The 22,650-nt window shown below is 30.1% G+C and overlaps 1 protein-coding gene across 2 annotated transcripts in view; it reads right to left on the bottom strand.

The window, feature by feature from the left end:
- Nucleotides 1-22,650, bottom strand: part of LOC106689879 (midnolin-B) — a gene marked incomplete at its 5' end in the record, with an annotated part of 77,056 nt that overhangs the window by 35,723 nt on the left and 18,683 nt on the right. Inside the window, 1 exon segment of one of the 2 annotated variants that reach the window (XM_067046677.1) lies at nt 13,155-13,445. In XM_067046677.1, coding sequence (XP_066902778.1) covers nt 13,155-13,445 — 291 coding nt within the window. 2 annotated transcript variants of the gene reach the window in all.

Genomic DNA, 22,650 nt, shown 5'->3' with positions numbered 1-22,650 from the left:
AATAAAATAGATTTGTACTTACCTTTTAGAAGAAAAGATGAACTTGATTTCAAAAGTGCACTATTTTCTTCTGAGAAACTCTTTTTTTCAATCAAATCTAATGTGGAACTTTGAAGAAAATGAGGGCAGGGAAGAAAAATAGTTGAGGGTCATGGATATGCATGGGGCTATTTTGATAAGAAAAACTCCATAGGAATGGCCAATCATGCATTAATGCAACATTAAAGTAAAACGACTATCCTAAACAATATTAGAATTTTATACAAAAATTATAAAAGAAAACCATATTTTAACAAGGAATCTCAATGATTTAATTACAGCAACCCTTATTTGGCTGAAATTAATATTTAAATCATATTATCCATTAGCGTTGAAAAACAACCAATAGTATTTAATGGATTAAATAAAGACAACATTCGTTAAACAAAATATTTTTAACATTTACAAACCTTAAGTAATATCCTGATACAAAGAAATAGAAAAATATTTAAGTAAAAAAAGAAATTGTATTAAATTAATTTTGCATATACGCACCATATCATAATAAGTTATTGTAACCAAAAGTTACTAATTTTTTAATTTAGAAAATATATAAAATTTAAAAAAAAAAAAAAAAAAGAAACCGAAAAGACGAGAAAAGCTTATTTTTTTTTTCAAATAAAATGCACAACATTTGACACGTACACTAACAGAAAAACGCAATCATGATTTATTATTTTAAAATAGTAACATATAAAAATGAAAAATTATTTTGTCAATTTCATAAGTTCGTAACAACAAATCTGACGTTATGTCAGATAACGTTTTGATTTTTTTTAAAGCTAGAAATTTAGATAAAATTTAAATTGATTAGACGGCACAGTTTGCTGTGCTTGCAGGTAATCTACGTCGGTACCTAAATTATCGGATTCTGGATAAGATCCAGGGCCTAATTCATTGAATACTATCTGATCAGGTACCGCCTTCTTACCATCCCACCTGCAGGCAACCTACCTCTCCTCCTACAAGTAACCTTAATACCAAAAAAATTCAATATAATTTAATAGTCTTCTCGAAGAGTGAGGCCATCGCTTGGTGAGACATGGAACTCGACATATATGAGAATAAAAAACAGTGTGGTGGTACAGTCACAGCCGTGGGAGGGCAATAGTCATAGTGCAAAAATCCGACCTATGAATCATTATAAATCAAACAGATAGAAAGGGCAATAAGAAATAACTTTCTTTATATAAAGAAAAGATATTTAACAACATTTTAGATAAATTTTATATTGAAATGTTCTACATCTATACACATAAAGCTGAAGATTTTTTTACACTAAAAATTCTTTTTGTGTTAGAGAGAGTGTTCATTGAGGAAAACTTCATTACACATCCCTAGAACACAAGAACGAAGCAATAACCTTCGATAAGCCTTTTATCATTATAAAAACCATTTATAAGCTTATAAACTTGATATTTTTCCGAATAAAATTGGAGGGCAAGATAAAAACAGACAAAATTATGATTTTGGATCTGCTCTTGAAAATGTTAACAAGTTATGAGACTAAACATTTTATAACTTATGAATAATTTGAGGAGGCAAATAATCTTAAGAACAGGTTATTAATATCAGTATTGTCATTGTATATAATTATATTTGCATATTTATTATCTGTTTCCCACGTTTTTTGCTGAAATGAAGTGGAATAAATATAATGTTTTGTATTTTTTTCCCTCGCTATTAAAATGAAAATGTTTTTGGTCAAATCAGATTTAATTAAAACAAAAAAAGTTCTTCCTGTTAATATAAAGTTGCTGAATACAGCATAAAAATTTCGGACCAGAGAATTTAAAAGGATAGACAAACATGAGCCACACCCGGTGAATATAATTTAGGTGATAGCATGTCCAAAGTTGTAGGGCTTAGTAAGGAATGAATTCCTAATTTCAAATTATAATTGCGAATTTTTACGGAAAATTAAATTCTAGAAAAATTTGGTTCCTACTTTTTTTCCACACCGTTTGTGTACAAATAGTCAAAAAGCCTACATGAATTTGTGTTTAAATATGATTTATTGTCAGAATCCATGAATAAAAGAATCAGTAATTTCATTTTTAGGGAGAATGTAACTCTCAAGTGATAAATCACATATTACTGCTGATCCAGTGAAAATAAAATAAACAAGTTATATGTTGTAGAGAATATTTCTTTGCATATAGCTATTGCACATATGATACCTTACATAAGCAAAACATGATTCCTTTCAACCGTAAATGATATATCTTTCCATCGACTTACAGTCTTTGTTGAATTTATATTAATTATTTTTTTACACTAGCGTATCCGCTTACAAACCAACTGGTTTGTATTTTTTCAATATGAATTTTAAAATGTTTCTTCTTTACCAAGAGAGAAAGAAACACAAACCAATTGGGATAAGCAGTTAGGTCTGTGCTGGGAGGCCATGTAGCGGGCAGCCAGAACTGGGTTTTGAGGCCGTCATGCTCAGTCTATGTCCGACCCAACCAGCTAGCGAACATCTCATGGTTCCCTTTTTTGATTTATTTCATTCTTCCTAGGTATATAGAAAATCGATGTATCTAGACAGTAGCATTTACAGGATTCGTGAAGAGTAAAAATGTAACGGAATAGCTAGAAATAATTCACCAACCTCAAGTCCACTTTAAAGACAACAATAAATAATAATAATTATTTTATCGTTAATATAATGTAAAAGGTGTGAATCCAACAATTTTCAGAAGAGTATATTTTGTACTTGAACTGGTCTGGAAAATCGTTTTCTAAAGAAAAACCTACATGTTCTATTTATAAGAACGTGAAACAACCCTGATTGTGTTTCACGAAGTTAAAATAATCAGGATCAATGATTATTTTAGTGGAAAATACTCAACAAAAAAAAATTATACGAAAATAACTCATTTGCTAAATACCATCTTTTTACGGAATAATTCAATGAATTTCCTCTTTTTACAAAATAACTAAACATTTTCAATATTAATTCGGAGAAAGGGGATTATTCGAATCATTATCAGACTATAATCTTTTGTTAAACATATTGTAAAATAAATTAACTCATTTCATTATTTGGTAAATATCATTAAGAAATTAAGAAGACATTTTTGAGGAGAAGGTAATATAACAGAAAACCTTGCTGTACTCGTAATCTCCAGCCATTTCCAGTGGAACAACCCCGAATTGCGCGACAGTAAATTCTGTTTCTGTTTTTCCTCAACGATGACTTTTATTTAACATATGCTATTAGACGTAAAAAATCATAATGTAAGACAATCTAGTTCTATTCAGATGAACATGAATATTCATTGTGGATTAGTTATTGAGTCAATCCCATGAGGTTACAAATGAATGCACCAAAAACCGCCTAGTTCAAAAATGATGTAATACTATTTCCATTTATGCTCTTGAAATTAATTCTACAATGTAATCTCATAGCAGTTCAACTAGAAAAATAAATTGGTGATAACGATTCAAAATTGTAACATGATTTCTTAGAAGAAATTATGAGGTTTAAGGTGCATGAATATGGGACAGTGGTCCCGAAACGTTGTACCATGTGGTGATAATTTTAATAAAGAAATTTCGTTAAATTGAAAGTCATCAACCTCAAAAGAAAAATGTTTTAAGAAAAAATAATAGATTTACGAATAAATTAGATTGATATATCATGTCCCAAATGGAATTTGTAACTTAAAATTGACGAAATTAGATAGTGCTCAATAACACTTGAGATAAAGAAAATAACTTTCGTAATTTTTGACGCATCCAGTTATAAGTAATGATGCATTACGTTTTAAGTAATGAGCAAAATAATAAAATATCACTATCTATAACAAAAAAAAATTGTACAGGCAAGAAATAGCCAACTTCGAAGTTCTCAGGTGTCTTGCATAGGCACTAAATAACAGTCAGAAAAACCTCTCTGGAATCATAGAACGAAAAGAAACTGTAGATTGATTTAATTTTTGTCAAAGTTCAACTAAATCAACATTTTTTTGCCCTATAAATTAAAATAAATAAAATTCTAATATGATGTAAGATTTTCGTGGTTTGCTCATGCAAGAAAAGTTTTCAAATAAAATTAGACTACATATTTTCAAGTGGGTAGAAAAACATAAATCCATGTCTCACAAAATACTGCTGGCAGTCTAATAATAACTCGATAAACTATGTAGCATGATTTTCAAATCCGTATAATGCAAGCCTTTAAATTTAAAACAACTGGTTCATAATATGGCCTCATTCGATGGCACGGAAATTATCTTTATATATACAAAAAAATAAAACTTTGATGTTCAGACTAGAAAGATCTTAGGCGAACAATGATAAACAAGAATTTTTCAAAACATAAAATAAAAACATGTAATACTTTCTCTTATTACTGACACAATTCTTATATTTCGATATAATTCCAAAGAAAATCATTTGGGATGTATTGTAATAACACCAAAGATTTTATTATTTATAATGAATTTTTAATTGTTTAAAATTTATATATAATTATTATATAATAAATAAGAAGAGAACCTTGTTTAATCAACGCCTTTTTTTTTAAAAGTCATTGATAGTTCCAAATCATGACCTAAATTTAATAGTCGAGGACAAAGGAAAGGACGATATAAAATACATTGACACAAATTACAGACTGATACGCACTGGGCCAAATTTTACACGATATCAACAATTAACCAGAATGTTTAAAAATATTTCAAGTGAAAGGGATTGAGTTATATTTGTTTAAAACAAAGTTCACGAACGGTTGGCCGAGAGGTGAACATTGGATATTCACCGATCAATTGGAACCACCAGACCGAAAGGGCCAACATGGCGTACAAGACCAAGATTCTCGAGGGTTACGCTCAAAGTACGTACATGTATAAATTACAAAATATCTTTTACAGATACGTAGTAGGCAAATTAAAATATACTAGAGCAATTTATTTAATCTTAAAAAGCAATGCCAAAAGGATTAATTAATGTATATTCACTCTGAATAGTATTTTAATTATTAATAGATAGATAAGACTAACTAAAACTTGAAATGAAGCCCAGACAAAATCTAGCTAGTTGAATACGACACCAGTTACTGTAGTTTTTTATTTTTCGCAACAAGAGGTCAAGTGAACTATGGGCAGCCCTGACTCAACCCCTTTCGCGAAAATCCTTGGAGACCAAAGCCGGGGCTCCAAGGTTAGAGATTAGACACGCTAACAAAACTGCATAGGGATAGTCTGGTTCCGTCTTAGATTTGTCTCGTTTTTATTTTTGTTTTCAAGGAAGGAATAAAAAATGTTATAATCCATTAAAGTCATAGTTTAAACTATATTTCTTCAAATAGTAGTGTTTATCTAATTTATCTAGACTTCAGTAATTAAGTAATACAGGCAAACATTACCAATAATATTTCAAAGAAAAAAATCGATAATAATGACACTGAATCCAGGGAATGATAGAATGTCTAAAATGAAACTACATTAAAAATTTTACTAAAGAACAAAAACAATTTACTACTATTTGAAAGAAAATCAAATTCACATAAAAACCTTGGCATACAAAGAGAGACTAAATAATAATAAAATTAATAAGCTAGATGCACGACATCCCTTGGGCAAACACAAAGCCTACCGAATCCGGTGTCGTGACGTAGGTAGGCGTAAGAGCGTGAAGGTAGTCGCCCATACACGATCCCTTGTTACCAAGCAAGTCTGCATATAAGCGTTTCAAAGCTAAGGCAGAGTACCATTGTTTTTAAATGCTAAATGTTTGGAAACATGTAATAAAAAATGATAATACAGAAGAAATTCTACAGCGACATGGCATTTAAATTTAGATGTATGGACAGACACTAGAAAGATATCTGTATGTATATGCAATGACGCAAACAGTTTCTCTTCAACATTTCGGCATTGTACTTGATCCCAATATTAGAGCAGCACTAATAAAAATAATAATCACTAGTGAATAATAATCAAGAAGGGATAGGGGACCAGGGTAGCGGCTACACCAAAAGTGAGAATATGTAGCCGGGGTATCGAGCGAGGACTGGGCGGTGGGGAGAGCTGGCAACAGGGCCAGCGGAGCCAAGGCAACGCCGCAGTCCCACCCACAAATGTTTACATTCGAGGGGCCCATTCACCTACAGCTGAGCCTCTGGCCACTTTAATCCAAGCAACCCGAGGGTTTGAGGTACACATCCCATGTGTACACGATGGCTGAGTATGGGCAAATACAGAAGCTCGACCCTACAACACGAGTGTAAGTACCGAAAACGGTATAAACAGCGTTCCTCATAATCCTAAAGTCGTGTTTTCAAGTAAAACATAGGACCAAACCTGATTTTACATTTAAAATCATAACGTTAATCTAGCCAAAATTATATTACCAAACGGTCTCTAACAAATAATAAGAAATCAAGAGCAATGTTAAAACATTTTCGAGTCCTACTGTAAAACGAATAACTCAAAATATATTCGGTCCAATTTCCGAAAAAAATGTAAGTATCTTGTGTGGTTTTTACGGTTGTAAATATGAAATAGTAGCTGAATTCGATAAAAACCAATTGATCATTGTGTATATTCACACAAGTACATACTCAGTTTGGTGTTTTAAACAAAGCGAAAAAAATAAAACCACGACTGAAAAAACGTCTCTTTGGCTTTGGATATGACAAAATCAGACCTTTAATCGATACATCAAAGCTAATTTAGGCTTCCTAATTGATTTAGTACAACTTATTTTTCATTAAGTATAACTATTCACAAAATATGTAATACATTCTTCTACCTTGTGTCAGGGATGAGCAAGGAAGATCTCTTCAATTTGTGAAGAAAAGACCCTACAATAACAAAATACATGATAATAGACGTAGTATTTAAGAACCAATTAATGCTTTGTTCTTCATATTGTGCTATCTACAAAAAAAAAACCACACGCAGTATTAAGATAGCACATTTTGACCAATAGGGAATGCGATAACTTTTCATCATGCGGTTGTCAAAGTTTTCATTATGTTTTTATTTTCGGCCATTGCTCGTAACATTATTTGGTAACGCACCACAGCCTTGATAAAAATTGGATAATTTGCCTTGTTAACCAATGATTTTAATTGAGATAAACATCTCGCCTAAGAGGCCGTGTAAGCTTAAACAAATATATTCTACCTCAATTGCCATATCCAACTTCAAATTAATTGGACAAGTGATTACTAATTTATACCCTTTTCACTAAAATTAATAATTTTCAAAAACAATAAACTGGATAAAACAAAGGGAAAGGACTGGGAAGAAATAAAACAGTGAAAACAGCAAAACAAGAATAATCCCGAACAAAAAAAAGGTGGATTGGGCAGGTTGCTTCAAATAAAACACGAAACAAAAGAGTTTCTGCTCTCCTTGGGCCGTTTTGATAATTTTAAGTGAGATAAGGCACAAATTGTTTACGTTATTCCTATTGATAATGTTTAATTTGAGAAAACAATAAAAAAAAAATGGCGACCTTTTCTGATTCTCGTTCGGCTTTCAACCTCAATGCTCAGATTTTATTAGAAATATTGATAAGACGTGATTAAATGAATTACCTACTCCATACGATGAAGTCATACACCACGCCACAATGAGAGATAAAATTATCTCTTCAATAAGGCTTTCGTCACATCCCACAAAGGCATAATTATGAGTTTGCGTTTCTAATCCAAGAAATATTACAACATAAATGGCTTAAAATGAATCATCGATTGGAGTTACAAGAAGTCGAGGAAACAAAGGCATGTTTTTCCATTCAAAACTCTTTTAAAAATATAATCATTGCGGCAAAGACCTTAACCAGGAAAAATAACTACTCATTAATGTCTCTCCCCAGCGTTTGGTATGTTTCCTCCGGGAAATTCCATATACGAACAACAAATATAATATTTATTCGTTTAAAAACATATGAGAGTATAAACAAATAGATTTAAAATCAAAATTACAAAAAATAAATAAAATCGTCTTGGTTCTAAACAAATAAAAATACATAATAATTACATTAATATAATTTTAGCAAACCAGCATTCCTTGTGAAGGATATTAACCCTATAATTTTCATTTTACACACACAATGAATGAAAAAATAAGAATCCTACAATTATATAAGAAAATAATAAATCGTTAAGCTTGGAACAAAATTCAGTTAAAAACATTGATTTATCAGAAGATGAAGCGCTAACTCCTTTCGATCATATTCTACTGATAAAAACACAAAGACAAGCAAATAATATTCAGTATTTTTGATATTCTAAAGACGAAATTTAAAGATGTTATATTGGTGTAATAAAATAGTAAATTGTAATAGTGTAAGCAGTTCGAGGAGAAAGGAAAAATTAATCGAATACTGCAATAATTGTAGAGAGTCATCACAAAAGAAGGATTTTCGAGCAATAGGATCTTTTGTTCCCTAGCACCGAATTCCACCAAACCTGGATAGAAAGTATAAACGTGGAAAAGACATTAAAATAATATTAATTTTATGAGGAGAAGATGGTCGGGGGTGCAGTCAGCAAATAAACAAAAACTTATTTGTGCCTACGATAGAGTGACTCAAGTCAAAAACTGCTGGAGCATTCCTAATAAAGGTCTGGAATTCAGGTAGAAACGTCGACACAAATAAATAGGTTTTTGTTTATTTGTTGACCGCACCCCCCTCCCCGACCATTTTCTCTACATATTAATCTACGGTAAGCTATTAACACCTCAGTATTAATTTTATTTTGCACAAAATTATATGTTTCGAAGTTTTCCAACAATTTTGCACACATTAATATTTTTCTGCATAAAACTGCATTTTTTGTGCTTAGTTTTAAGTTTATGTATACCAATATTAATTCATTTAATTATTTTTTCCTTATTTAATTTATAATTTAAAATCGAATAATATATCAACACATTAATTAATATAGAAAGAGTTAAATAAAAAAAAAAAAGAAAAGAAAAAGGAGATTAACCATGTTTTGATAGCTACGAAAGTCTCTCTAGAATTTCATAGAGAATTTCAATTTTTTTTTTTAATATTAAATAATATATTACCTATTTCTATTATTTTAAATAAAAACCAACCAAAAAGCAATCGGTGTGGTCAATATATATATATAAATTTTAAATCAAATTTTTTTATAGTTTTTTTGGTTCGAATTTGAATGTAAATAAACAATTTAACAGCTAAACGGAAGAACATGTTATGCGGTAATTTAGGGGAAATTAACAATGAAATTTTGTTTAAAATAAATTTTAAATACCTCTTTCTAGATAGTGCCTTGTATATTCTAAAAATTCAGATTGTTTTGAGCAGTTGAAAAATTGAATTCTAGCTTTCACAACAGGAATATAAAATCATTTAATAAATATGTTTCCTCATATCTCTTCAATTATTTGGATAGTATTTCGTATATATTAATATTATAATAATATTAGTATATATTAATAATAAAGATGATTATTACAGGATTTGGGTGTTTAGTACACATTTTGAGATTTTACTGCACGATTTTTCACATATTTGTTTTTATTGTACGTTCTTCAGTTTTTTACTTAACAATCCGGTTTCTAATTATCACTTTTAAGACAATCACTACAAAGCTTAGAATAGACACCTTATGCATTATATTTTCTAAAATGGTAATATCTAATGTTCGGTATAATTATTTTATAAACAATCATAATTCTTATTTTTTACACACTTTAACCATGGTAATTATATAATAATACTATCAACATAGCTTTTATAAATAAAACAATGGTCTGGGAATAATGAAACCGAAGCGAGACTGGTGGCCCAGTTTCGCAAGTCCGGAGCACAATGCAAGTAGAAATTATGTTGAATTGTCAACTTGCACAACATTAGGAAAGTACTTCCCATAAAATAATTCTACTGGAGAAAAAAACGAAAAATAAACAAAGAACTGAGAGTAAGTGGGGGAAAGAAGAAATATCAATATTATATATATTATGATATTCAATGTGGTAATTACAAAGAAAAATAATTGAAAATAGTAATAGAACTTGAATAGAAAATATGAAATATTTTTTTATTAAAAAAAAAAGTTTCGTTTTAAAAAATAACTTTTTTCTATTTAAACTCTGTTGAACTGTTGATTAACTATTTTTAAATATGTGCCACAATGAACCATCAGTAAAAAATTAAATTTCAATTTAGTTTTTCCTTATAAACTTATTAGAAATTTTGCTTTTCTCCACAGGCATGTAAAGATCATTGGTTTATCAAAATATTTTAACAAATTAAATCGAGAATTCAACGACACATTTAGAAAAGAAAGTCACAATGCTCACAAATAACAATAAATACCTAACTAATCGATAACTCAGTGATCATCAAGGCAGATATATATATATACTCATATAAAGACCAGAAATAGCACATCTCATATCAAGTCCTAATTAAAAGTATTGGTATTTGGTGAGTGGAACAAGTCGGGCAAGTGGGCCTAGTGGTCCTTTTTTGTCAACCCCTGACAGTTACCTGAATTGCCGCCGTTTACTAACCAGGAATGTCAAGATTCATTCTTCGGGACCGCCGAAAAATAAATATTAACTGCGGCCAGGTGGGATCGAACCCACAACGTTCTGAACCGAGCGTACTGGGGCCTACGCCCCAAACCCGTACGGCCGTTACGTCCCTTAATTAAAATTTGGTATAGATTTTTCCTTAGGTTCATATTCAATTTTCTTGTAGTAGTGGTACTATTTCTTCTTGGACAATGTTTAAAGAAAAGCACAGTTTTCTTTAATTTTTTTTATGAATCATGAAAATTTATCAAGACTAAGCCAGCGATAAAATAACGGATTTAACTAAGATTGTGAAGAAAATGTATTAAATCAACACATTTATGAATTAAGTAATAACATATATAAAACATGAGTATTATAAAAATAAAACTAGCAACAGCTAGAATATGAACAAATCTCATTTCTTAGTAAAAAAAAATAATCTAAAACCTGGCAAAGTAGGAAATTACTAAAACACTTAAAAAGATAAAATAATTTAAAATTTAAATTACTTTTTACAAAAAAAGAAAACAACTACTTAAAATAGCCAGGTCATTGACATTACTTTTTGACTAATTAATGAATACTATTCTAACATAGTTCCCTCTTCATCTCCCCAACTGGATAAAACTTCCTCCTTAAGATACTGAAGGCTTTAAATATCCAAGTTAAAGCAGCTTCCTTCTAATGATATTTTTTCTTGTTTGAGGAGGAGAAAGGTATGATTAAAACACACGATGCCGAAACAAATATGAATATGATTTTATTTGTAAAAAAAAATATTTACGCAATACAGGAGGGATAAAACAGTGTAAATGAATCAATCCGTAGAAAACACTTTTTTTTTTTTTTCATTTTCTCAATGAAGAGAAATTTTAAAACAACACATGAATTATATGTGGCGTGATTATTAAATACAAATTGGCCCTCATTACGTCATTCCATAAATATACTTATAGTTTATTATATCGAATAGTGAAGGATGGAGTGATTTATTTAAAAACATAACTTACTACACTGAATTAAGTATCGTCTGATTTTAGAGCAAGAATTAGATTTAATTCTTTATAGCCATAAAAATAACTTCATCCGTCATAGAAAAAAACCTTCATCCTGTATTTTTATTACACTGCTTGAACTATGTTTCGGAATATCCCTCTAGCATCGGGATATTATGTTTTTTATTACAGTGTAATATATGTACATATTAATGTGTCAACTCCTTTTATTGGCACTATTATATGTATAAAAGTGACCACTCCACACCAAATACTACCAGTAACGAAGTACCAAAACTACAAAAAACCAAAAAAAAAAAAACCAACAGAACAAAAAACAAACAACTTTAGCATAAACGAAAATTCAAAAAATTCTATAATTTCACCACAGTGTATTGGCGTGGAGTCGATGCAAGGTAGTGATTGTCAGCGTATATAGTGTACTAGTATATTAGTGTAATATAATATTATACATCCAAAATTGATATATTTTCGCTTATGAAATTACATTTATCTTAAGAAGTGTCATCAGATGATCAATGTTAGCTGATAGTCATTGATTATCTGATATATAGGAAGGACAATCCTAGAAATACAGAGCCGTAGAGAGCATAAGTGGTGTAAGTCATTCTGTTTTCAAAAAAATGAATCTTTATATAGAATAAATAATAATAATTACGTGATTAATTAGAGAGTGGATTAACTTCTCAAAACTGTAATTCTTTACTAAAAATTTAACAGAATTTGCTCTGAAGTTTTGAATACATCAGAATTGAAGGTTTAACTTACACCACTTTAGCATGTAACAGCTCAAACATAAAACGAAGACAAAAAAAAGTGTACATTGTATGTATAATATTTGATAGGTAATGATTAGATGAAAAAATGTGTTTAAAAATAAATATCCTGAGGATGGAGGATACCTCGAAACGGTCAGTGAAACAGTGCAATCAAATGTAATTAAATAATTACATAATATAGATCAATAAATAAAAAAGTAATGTTTTTATCAAAAATTAATATATCCACTTTTAAAAAATAATTTTTTCTGGACAAATTAAAAATCTATACAAAAAATTGACATTTCAAAATTTGTGTTTTTCCTTCAAATATAATTAAAAAATGTAAATTTTCAATAAAAATTCCACTTATTTATACAAGATACATCCATAATACTTTATAAATTTCAACTTTTCTAAAGTATTACGAAAGGATATATTCACTTTTAGAAGAAAGCTCCTCAAATGGGTTTGTTCTATGACAGGAGAAATTTTTCTGGGTTCAAGGAAATCTTACTTCTTAGAACCTTTTATAAAATTAATACCTTCGAGGATCGTAGAAAAAGTATTTTATTTAGATGAACGCTTTCTTTTTTATTTTTACTTTTCTTATTTGTACTGATGACCATCATTGATCTGGCATTTTTAAAAAAAATATCCGAATGCGCCTTGGTCACCGTGTACTTAGTTTTAAGAGCGAAGATGTATCCGATTGTATAATCAGAAGGAAGATGTAGTAACTGTGGATAACCAAATAGCCAACTATACTTTAGGAATGAATATTTTCATCTAAATCGTGGGAAGGAATTGAGGTGAAATCTAACCTCGACCGAGTCATTCTTTGAAGTGAGTACCTCCGACGAGAGCTGCTTGAGGGTCTGGGTGAGGTTGCGGGAGGCCTCTGCGAGGGCCTTGGTGTCGAGGACGGGCCTGGGGTCGCAGGAACAGTCCTCGGTGGCCGGGCTGGTCGAGGGGCTAGGAGCGGCTGGCTTGGTTGGCCTTCCCTTCTTCCCTGCAGGAGCCACCGTGGACAGCTGCAGTTGGATCAGCATCATGTGGTCCCCCAGCCTCATCGTCAGGTTCAGGGGAGCTTTGCCGGACAAGAAATCGTTCACCTGCAAAAGAAAAAACAAAAGAGTAAGATAACAAGAATTCATAATTAATGTTAGGATTGGCAACTTAGTATAAGAAGAAATAAACCTATAATATAACTTTAAGAAGAGAGAAAAATTCAATAGCAGAATAAGTAGTTAAACAAAGGCAAATTGCAAAGAGTTCTCGAGAACTACTAAACTCATGAATTTCAACTACTTTCAAAAATGTTATAATTTATTTTTTCGTGTCATAAGTAGCTTTAAAGATATAGAGCACTGGCAAGTGGAGACTACGCACGTGGGATCACAAATTTTAATGAAACTTCTTTTGGTGATACTAGGTCGAAAATTATAAGACTAATTTTAGAGGGTTCTTGTAACGTGACTTAGGAGCCGAAAAAAAATATGTAATAGAAAATTTTCATATTCTTAAGACTTTGCATATATTCAATGGTTATTATCAATGCCCGCATTAAAAAATAAAAATAAACTGTTCATATTAAATTATGTGATTCCTGTTTGAACGTAAACCATTATAACTAACAAACGTTTTAACATCGTAAAACTTTTCATTCTGTCAGGTATCATTTTATGACCGAACGTACTATATCTCTCAGAAAAATTATAAACAACACGTTAAATGACTTTCTATTTTTAACAGCTATAGAACGAGTCATCAACAGTTCCACGTTTTGTACATTACATTTTACTGATTATTAATATTTCTGGAAGATAACTTCAAATAGGACAAGGACTATAAAGAATTTAGTTAAACTAACACGTTAGTAATTTTATGTTGAAGCGCAATTTAAAAAGTAAGAAATAAAACGTTCGCAATTTATATTTTGGCGACGTTTCCACGTATATATTTAGTTTTAAAGTGAAAAGTACTTAACATCTGTAAAAAAATATTAAATATTCCAGGATTCTTATTTGTGAATCCAGAAAATCGAACTTGAGATATCGTTAGATGCTGATATCCGAACTAATCGATACTATTATCTTTGAAAATTCGAAATTAGCAGCCATAGGCGGAGTGGAAATTCGTATCTTGGCCAAGCCGTTTTTCGGGAACAACTCTTTTTATATTTTCGCGATATTCAGAAAAAGTTACAACTACTATTGGATGAAATATTTATTGTAGTTAGTAGCCATCAAAAGCAATAATTAGATTCCTGTAACAATTACAATCCCTGTAAGTAAAGGTCCAAAAATGGCAATATTTCGCAGTATTTTTTTGGGGGAAAAAGTTGTTAAACGATTTACTAAAAACTAATTATTTATTTATTATTACAGGAGTATGGGATAATTTTCCTGAAACGTTGTATAAGAAAAATATACAATAGGTTAAATTCTATGAGGAAGTTATTTCACCTCGACGATTTAAAAAAATTAATAAAATCATCCTAAAACAAAAAACTCTCAATTTTTTAAAACACTAACACGATAAAACAATTGTTCCCCCATTTTCAACGAAGGTTTTTTATCCTCTTCTATTTTGTAGTTACAAACAATTCTTACGAAGACTTATGTAATTTATTTCCACTATTTTTCTCTTAATTGTCAGGTTTTATTTCCTCAACCCGAAATTTTATCATAACTTCATTTGAAGTTATTGGATTTGTTTTCAAAAATAAAACGTAGTTCAAGGACTAAACTAATAATGGGTGGATGCATCACCAGGGCAGGATTTAAAGTTTGGAAGCCAAAGGGGTTTTGCCAATGCAGCTTCATAACACGAAAGGGTTAGTCAAGTATTTTTCCTAAAGTAAATAATCAAAAGATGACAATTTTGATTTTATTTGATCTTATACCATCACTTTTGACTGTATAAAAATTCTCATAAATCATCATAAATATTTCCTTTGCAACTAAATAAAATATTTTGTAAACCAAGCAGCAAATATTTTGCACCCCCCAGGTCCAATACTTGCACTTGCCTCCAGAACTAATTGCTTAAAAAGCAATCTAAACAACTATCCACACGCCTTAATACTTAAGAAATTGTCATAGTTTGGTAAATGAGTCGACGCACCTTAAACGTCCCTTCAAAACCTGAATTTTCCACTCAATGCCGTATACTATAACTGCATCAAGTTAATTGAAAATTACAACATTAGTAATTATAGTACTAATATAGTAGTATATTTAGGGGAAAAAAAGGTAGTATGAAAATTAAAAATAATTATTTTTTTAGTTCCAGAAGAATGGGGAAAATTTAACGGGAAAACTATGACTCATAAGTTAATTACCATTAAGTCCAATAAAAATATTTAAAATCCAACATGGACAATTGACTTTTTGAAGCGAGTTATTAGCATTTAACAACCCCGAGGCTTCCGACCACCTGCCGTCTCGCTTAATAGTCATTTCCGCTCTTCGCCATTATCTGGCTTTTCAGCTTTGACCATATGTACGTTACAAAAGTTCGTTGTCCTCATATGGGTTTTTCCATAACAAATTGAGTTAGAACTTAAGATAAGCAAAACAAATAATTCGAATTAATAATTAGAGCTGAAAATAAAACTTGCACACGAGGTGTTGCATTCCAAAACTAAATCAGTCCATTTTTAATTTTTTTTTTTAACAGTTTTAGTACTCATTATACATATAAGTAGGTCGGTGGTTATAATCTGAAGTTGATTATAAATAATGAAACTTGGTGTAATAGGGTGTCTTTCGCTATACACTACGGACGTTAGGCAAGTAAATCTTGTCTCATGCATCTGAGAATGTAATCTAATCTTACAGAAACCTCTTTGCATCCGCATGTGTGAACATAAAGAAAGAGTAATAACGTTTTGTGTTTTTCAGAAGTCAGAAGTTTCTTGCAGATCTAGAAGGCATCCGAATAATATACCAAATATCATTAGTTACAGTCAACTTCAGTAAACACCTTCACTAATATGTCTAAGGAGATAGGCAACACGCTTCGTATATTAGAAAAAATTGGTGTGTAGGGCAGGGATGCATATTAGGTTTTTTTTTTTTTAATCGTTCTTAATTTTTTATATTTTCATTTTATATATGAATGGATTGTCATTGACTAGAATTTGGTAGTATCGCAACTTCGAATCCCGAAGGTACCCAAGTGTCAATAACACTTATCAGTTTAGAAGTGTGAATTTAGGTTAGCTTTGAACATACTAGTCGTGTGTTTTTCTATGGAATTAGTTATACATTATGAAGGGTGTGCATCATTTTTCGATTCTATGTAATTTATACCCCGTTAATATTGATATCAAAGAATGTTATTTTTCTCTGAATCTGATTCGTTTATATTTTATTTGAAATGATGTTATGAACCAATGATTTATAATCTCCTCTTATAAAGGCAGGGCAAGATTATATTAGATATTCACTGTATTTCTTTAGCAAACATAACTAGATGGTAGTGATCTACTTGAAGTTATAAAAAAAAGAGAGAACACTATTAATAATGCAAAATACATTATTACAACTTTCTTAAAAAATAAATGCCAATCATGCGTGCTAAAGGGAAAAATTCCTATAATGTCTTTCATGTATAAGCTAGACAGGTAACAGTAAAAATATAAATTTTTAATATAAAAACCTGCTTTATCCTTACCACCAATATTACTAAAGAGTCACTATGGTGTTCATTTATTGTAATAGTTAATGAAATGTTGAAGTTTAGATAGTTGACCGTAGATTAATAATTGGAGAAGATGGTCGGGGGATGTGGTGAGCAAAAAGAACATAAATAAACAAAAACTTATTTATTCATGCCGACGTTTCGACCTGAGTTGCAGGTATTGATCAGGGAGCCTGTAGCAAAGGGGTCCTGGCTAAAACTGGTTCAGATAAATACCTGAAACTCAGGCCGAAACGTCAGCATGAATAAATAAGTTTTTGTTTATTTATGTTCTTTTTGCTGACCGCATCCCCCGACCATCTTCTCCAATTATTAATCTACGGTCAGCTATCTAAACTTAAACATTTAATTTACTATTACAATAAATAAACACCATAGTTATTTATGTTCTTTTTGCTGACTGTACCTCCCGACCATCTTCTCCAATTAAATTAAATGGTATTAACCGTAATATTTAATATCTAAACGCTAGATATCTACTAATATATATAATATCTTTACCTTAACAGTACACCTTTGTAGTGGTTAATACGTTCCTAATGTCTAATTTATTTATGGCTAACATTGGCTATAAAATCTTATAATTGTAACGAATCATCTATGTTAATGAAACCAATTCTCACTGACTACATTATATCAATATAAAGCACACATTATACGACCAATATTATTGAACATGGTACATGCAGATATAGCACATGTGCCAATATTATTGCTACAATATATCTCTAAAACACACGATATTGACCGTGTACGAGGCCCTCAAGTAAAAATGTGAATAGATACTAATACACATGTAGCTGATTCTCACGACAGTCAATGGATGCTTTTCATTTAAGGAGGATACGAAATATAATAAAATATTATTTCAGTATTTTGATTCCAAATTATTCTAAAACACTAGCGGGATATTACTGAGTAATTTGAGGCAACGAATTTAAAAACTGGTAGCATACCATGCTCAAATCATCGCCCATACAATGAGCAGGTTATGTGACATCCCTAAACACATTACCCTCCTTTTGGCTTCGCCGTAGTCGGGTAAGAAGGTAGGTTGACTTTATTTACATGTGGAGTAACTTAACTATTATGCAGTGAAAATTTATAATCATGAATAGACCAGTCATAAAAAAATGATTTGTAAAATTATTTGAATTCTCAAAACTTCTTAGAAAATGATTTATACTACCCAATATTTGGCATTTATATTATTGATGATCTGTAGTACGGAAAGAGTGTAACATAGACTACCAATTTTCCTGGATCTTCCTTTTCTAATAACGGCAGAATAAATACAAAAAAATCTAAACATTTTCTGTTCATTAATGCCAACTATTTGATAGTACAGACAATTTTTAAAGAAGTTTGTGGGAATTAAAAAAAATTAACAAATAACTTTTTTTTATAAGATTGATATATTAATGTTCACGGTATGTAGTAACGTTATGCCACGTTTAAATAATTCCAACCAAATTTTTTAAAATAACTAACTTACTTTTAAAAATATTAAGTGTTACATATATATCGACCTTATGACATCCTGAACTTTAGAAAAAAATTTCCCAAGGGGGATAGAAAAAAAAATCGTAGTTGGGGTGGCGTAGTTCGATGTGTGTTTAGCCGTTGACTTAAACTTTTCATTTAATGTAGAGTTGTCTACTGTTACTATTATTCGATAATTTTTATTAGTTTAACAACTTAAGCAAAAGTATGATTATATATTGACGAAATAAAGTCCTCTAACCTCAAAAAATACAAGTAAAAATATTTTGAATTTCATAGGTTCCAATTATTTTTTAATGTAAATTTTACTCTTAACCATAAAATGAACAGATCAAAATTTAGCAACTTCTCAAATTCTTTTTGGTATATCGATGAACTAGTAATATTTTAAAGTTAACTTCTTACAAGTGTATAGAACCATCGCTTCATTTCCGAAGCATTCCCTTAATTTTTGCTGGAGTCGAACCCATCAAAAAATTTTCAAATCGAAATAAAATTTGCAACTATTTATTTATATATAAATGTCTGAAAACCTACAAATTTCCGTTTTACTTTGTGAAAAACAATTAACGTACAATCCGACAATAAGATAAAAGAAAATCCGTCCTTTCGCCGTACAGGCCTTTCTTCTGAGACTAAGGGAGTAATAATTAATTAATAATCTAATAATTTTCAGGATAATCGTCAGAAATAGTCATGAACATTCACCAAATTTTAAATTTGCATTTTAGGGTATGGTATAATATACTCCGATTTTTTTTTTTTTTTTTTTTATTGTTTGTTATTAACTGACGAGAAAAAAAAAATTAACGATAAATCAGGGTGTGTAATAAATTAGAAATGTTTTATTATACAGCTATGATTATATACAAAGAATTTTTTTTTTTTTTAATAAATAGGGGAAAAGTGAAATACCCATTAATAGAAATAATTGCTAGTTTCATATTCACTTTAAATATAAATGGTAGGGAAATAAATTAAAATGTATAGTGGTCCAATAATAATATAAACCAGAAATGTAAACTAAACCGATATTCTGGTTAAAAATCATATTTTGAACATATAAGTTCATATTTTTGGGGTTAAAATTATTTCTAACCTTGATAATTAAGTTGCATTGACATTTATTTCTATTTATAAAAGTTGTAGGTTAATTTTTTATCCACTTCAGACATTATAATTGTAACATTATAATATAATTGTGTTATCGATACCTTCAATCAGATTTGATATGATATAGAAACGACAGGAATATTTTTTTCAACCAGTACAAAAAATAGAACCAACAGGTAAGTATACGTGGTTTTCCCCGTAACCAATCAGTTCTTGCTGGCAATTTACACGCCTCTATTTTTATCACGTGCACTTAAAGAATAAGATCATTGTTATCTTTTAAAAAAGATAAGAGAGATTTCAATATCACTGATATATTGCAAGATCAGCTTAAATATTTACTGCGATTTATGATATTAGTGATCTGAAGGAAATATAAAAGCCAAGTTTTAAATTTAAATTATATTGATTTTAACATCTGCTAAGACAATCTATACCTATATTTTTCAAAACAACATACACAAAACTAACTACAATACAGAACTTGCAAATAACTCCCACTTAAGAATAATAATATGAATTTTGATAATTGAATAACCTAAAACATATTTTACAATAAATAAAATAAAATTTCCTAAATCACACGCTTATGAAATATGTCTTCAAAATTCAACACTGTTATCACTTAGCATAACAACTAGTATTGTTTGTTAATTGGCACACAGAAACATCACTACTAATAGTCAGATACTAAAATAAAAAACATAATCAATTATATAAATTTACAGTTGAATGGAGTAAATACAGAAAATTCTCTATCTGTGGAATTTTTTATTTATCTTTAATTTTTTATATGTAAATTGTAATATGTCATTAAAGCAACATCCTAATTTGGACATTAAAAGGAATATACCAATTGCCTAAAAGAATAGAAACAAATATAATTACAGTATTTGGAAATAAACTATCATTTCTATTGTAAAAAAAAATAATAATAAAAAATTGCATCATCGTTTTTCGAAAAAATGATGAAGAAGCCCGCTATACGTCAAGTGCTACTTCATGACTCCTTGGATTCATCTTCTTTTATAAATTCAATATCAACTGCCTCTTGCTTTGTTGACCATTTGCTCATCAATAAAAATAATTATCGGCATCAAAGTTCAACCAATCAATAAAGCTGTTTTCGCCATCCATGTTTCCTCACTAAGTTCTAACCAATTCAGCTAATGTGAGAGCCTCTTGTTCATCGCCATCTTATATAGTTTGTTCAGTTTTGTTAAAATCATTCACACCTTCCAGCTGTTTACTCCATGACTGGATGGATTTATTAAGGTCTATGGAACAACATATTTAATTAAATTTTTAAATCACGTAAAATCTTCCTAAAAACCCATACGTCGTGTTTCTTTGTCCCTGTTTTTATTAAGCAAAAATATTTTCGCCATAGTTAAATCTGGAGTTGGCTTTACTACTTCTGATGTTGACTAAAAGTCGGCGATTCTCATGAAAAAGCACATTTTGTGACCCGTGTCAGGCAGGGGTTCAGCTCACACCAATATTTTTTCGCCAGATCAATTTTTATGCATTCAAATATGTCATCAGCTTTTTTTTTTTAACGATCATGGCTGAACATCATTATTTATAAACCAGAACATCATTATTTATAAATAAAAGATCATAAACCAGCCAATTATGATTCATTTGATCGATCCACAGTCGTGTTTTTTTTTGTTTTTTTTGTTTTTTTTTAGTTTCAAGGAAAATGGGCAGGTCTAGGCTAGCTATTGCAAGATGATATTTGTAAGTTATTAAGCCTCTTACCTTAAAAGAAAACATCTAGTGCAAACACACTTATTATTCAGGATTCCTTTTATCCCGACCTCATAATTCAGTTCTCATTCCTTTGTCAAAATCTAAATTTCGTGCCAGACACTTGCCCTAGTAACCTCACTACATTTTCTAGCAATAAGTCTGTGTTCTCCACGAACACAGGTAGAGCCCTTCAATAGTGTTTCTTATGTTGTGATATGTTCATTCATGAACCTAATTTCACTAAAAATAATATTATTTCACGTTCTTCATATGGATAACTTAATATATGGGACTATAAGGAGGTATAAGGAGGAGGTATTATTTATTTTCAAGCCAAAGATAACTGGATTATTAACTGTTAATTCATAAATTATTACATTATAAGTCAACATAATCAGTTGCAAGATAAAGGAACCAAATACAAATTTTCAGCTAAAACCCAGGATTACAACCATCACCCCCGCAACTCCCACCCACATAATAGAATATCCTTGCTCTTGGTTTTGGCTTAGAATAATTAAGGAAAATTACGTATTTTGTTATTTATTGGCAGTATTTCTTTTTCCATTTTGAAATTTTCATATTGTAGCGTTATTTTGAATTTGAGATAAAATACAAAGAACTTATTGTACTAAAACTAGACTTAATTCTTCAGAGAATGCCAACATTCCTTGATCCTTTGAGTCATTAATTTATACAAGATAAAGTAATGATTAAACAAAAAATTATAAGAATGATATTTGGTCACTAAGTGCAAGTGAATATACAAAAAATGATTTTGGTGTAACAAAAAACCCATACCAACAACACTTTACACTTTACTAAGCAAAATTACAACATTTAAAATGCCCAGTTTTTGGAAGTATACATTTATCTATTGAATGTATGTTGACTTAGACATATGTAAAGTATTTTTAGCTTCAAACATAAAAAGGGAAAAAAATACAAACCGAAAACATAAAGAACATATCCGGAAATGGGGGAAAAAAAAATGCCAGCCATAATAGTTTGAACAAAGGAACAAAGCTTTTCCACAAGATAATTTATAAATAGAAACACATCAACTCAGAATTTGGTAAAGTAAAACCTTCAGGTAAATTTTAAGAAATACCTGTGGTAATATTTTTAGAATATATTTTAAGATTTTCTTCAATGTTAGAACAAGGATTTTTGAAACTTTCAACTTCAAAATGGTTAAACTAACGAACCTACCAAAATAAAAACCTGAAACAAACAAAA

The sequence above is a fragment of the Halyomorpha halys genome, unplaced genomic scaffold (assembly GCF_000696795.3).
Source record: "Halyomorpha halys isolate HHAL.00 unplaced genomic scaffold, Hhal_1.1 Scaffold1505.1, whole genome shotgun sequence".
Taxonomy (NCBI): domain Eukaryota; kingdom Metazoa; phylum Arthropoda; class Insecta; order Hemiptera; family Pentatomidae; genus Halyomorpha; species Halyomorpha halys.
Note: the sequence above shows the minus strand (reverse complement) of the source record. Positions and strands in the feature narration are given on the sequence as shown.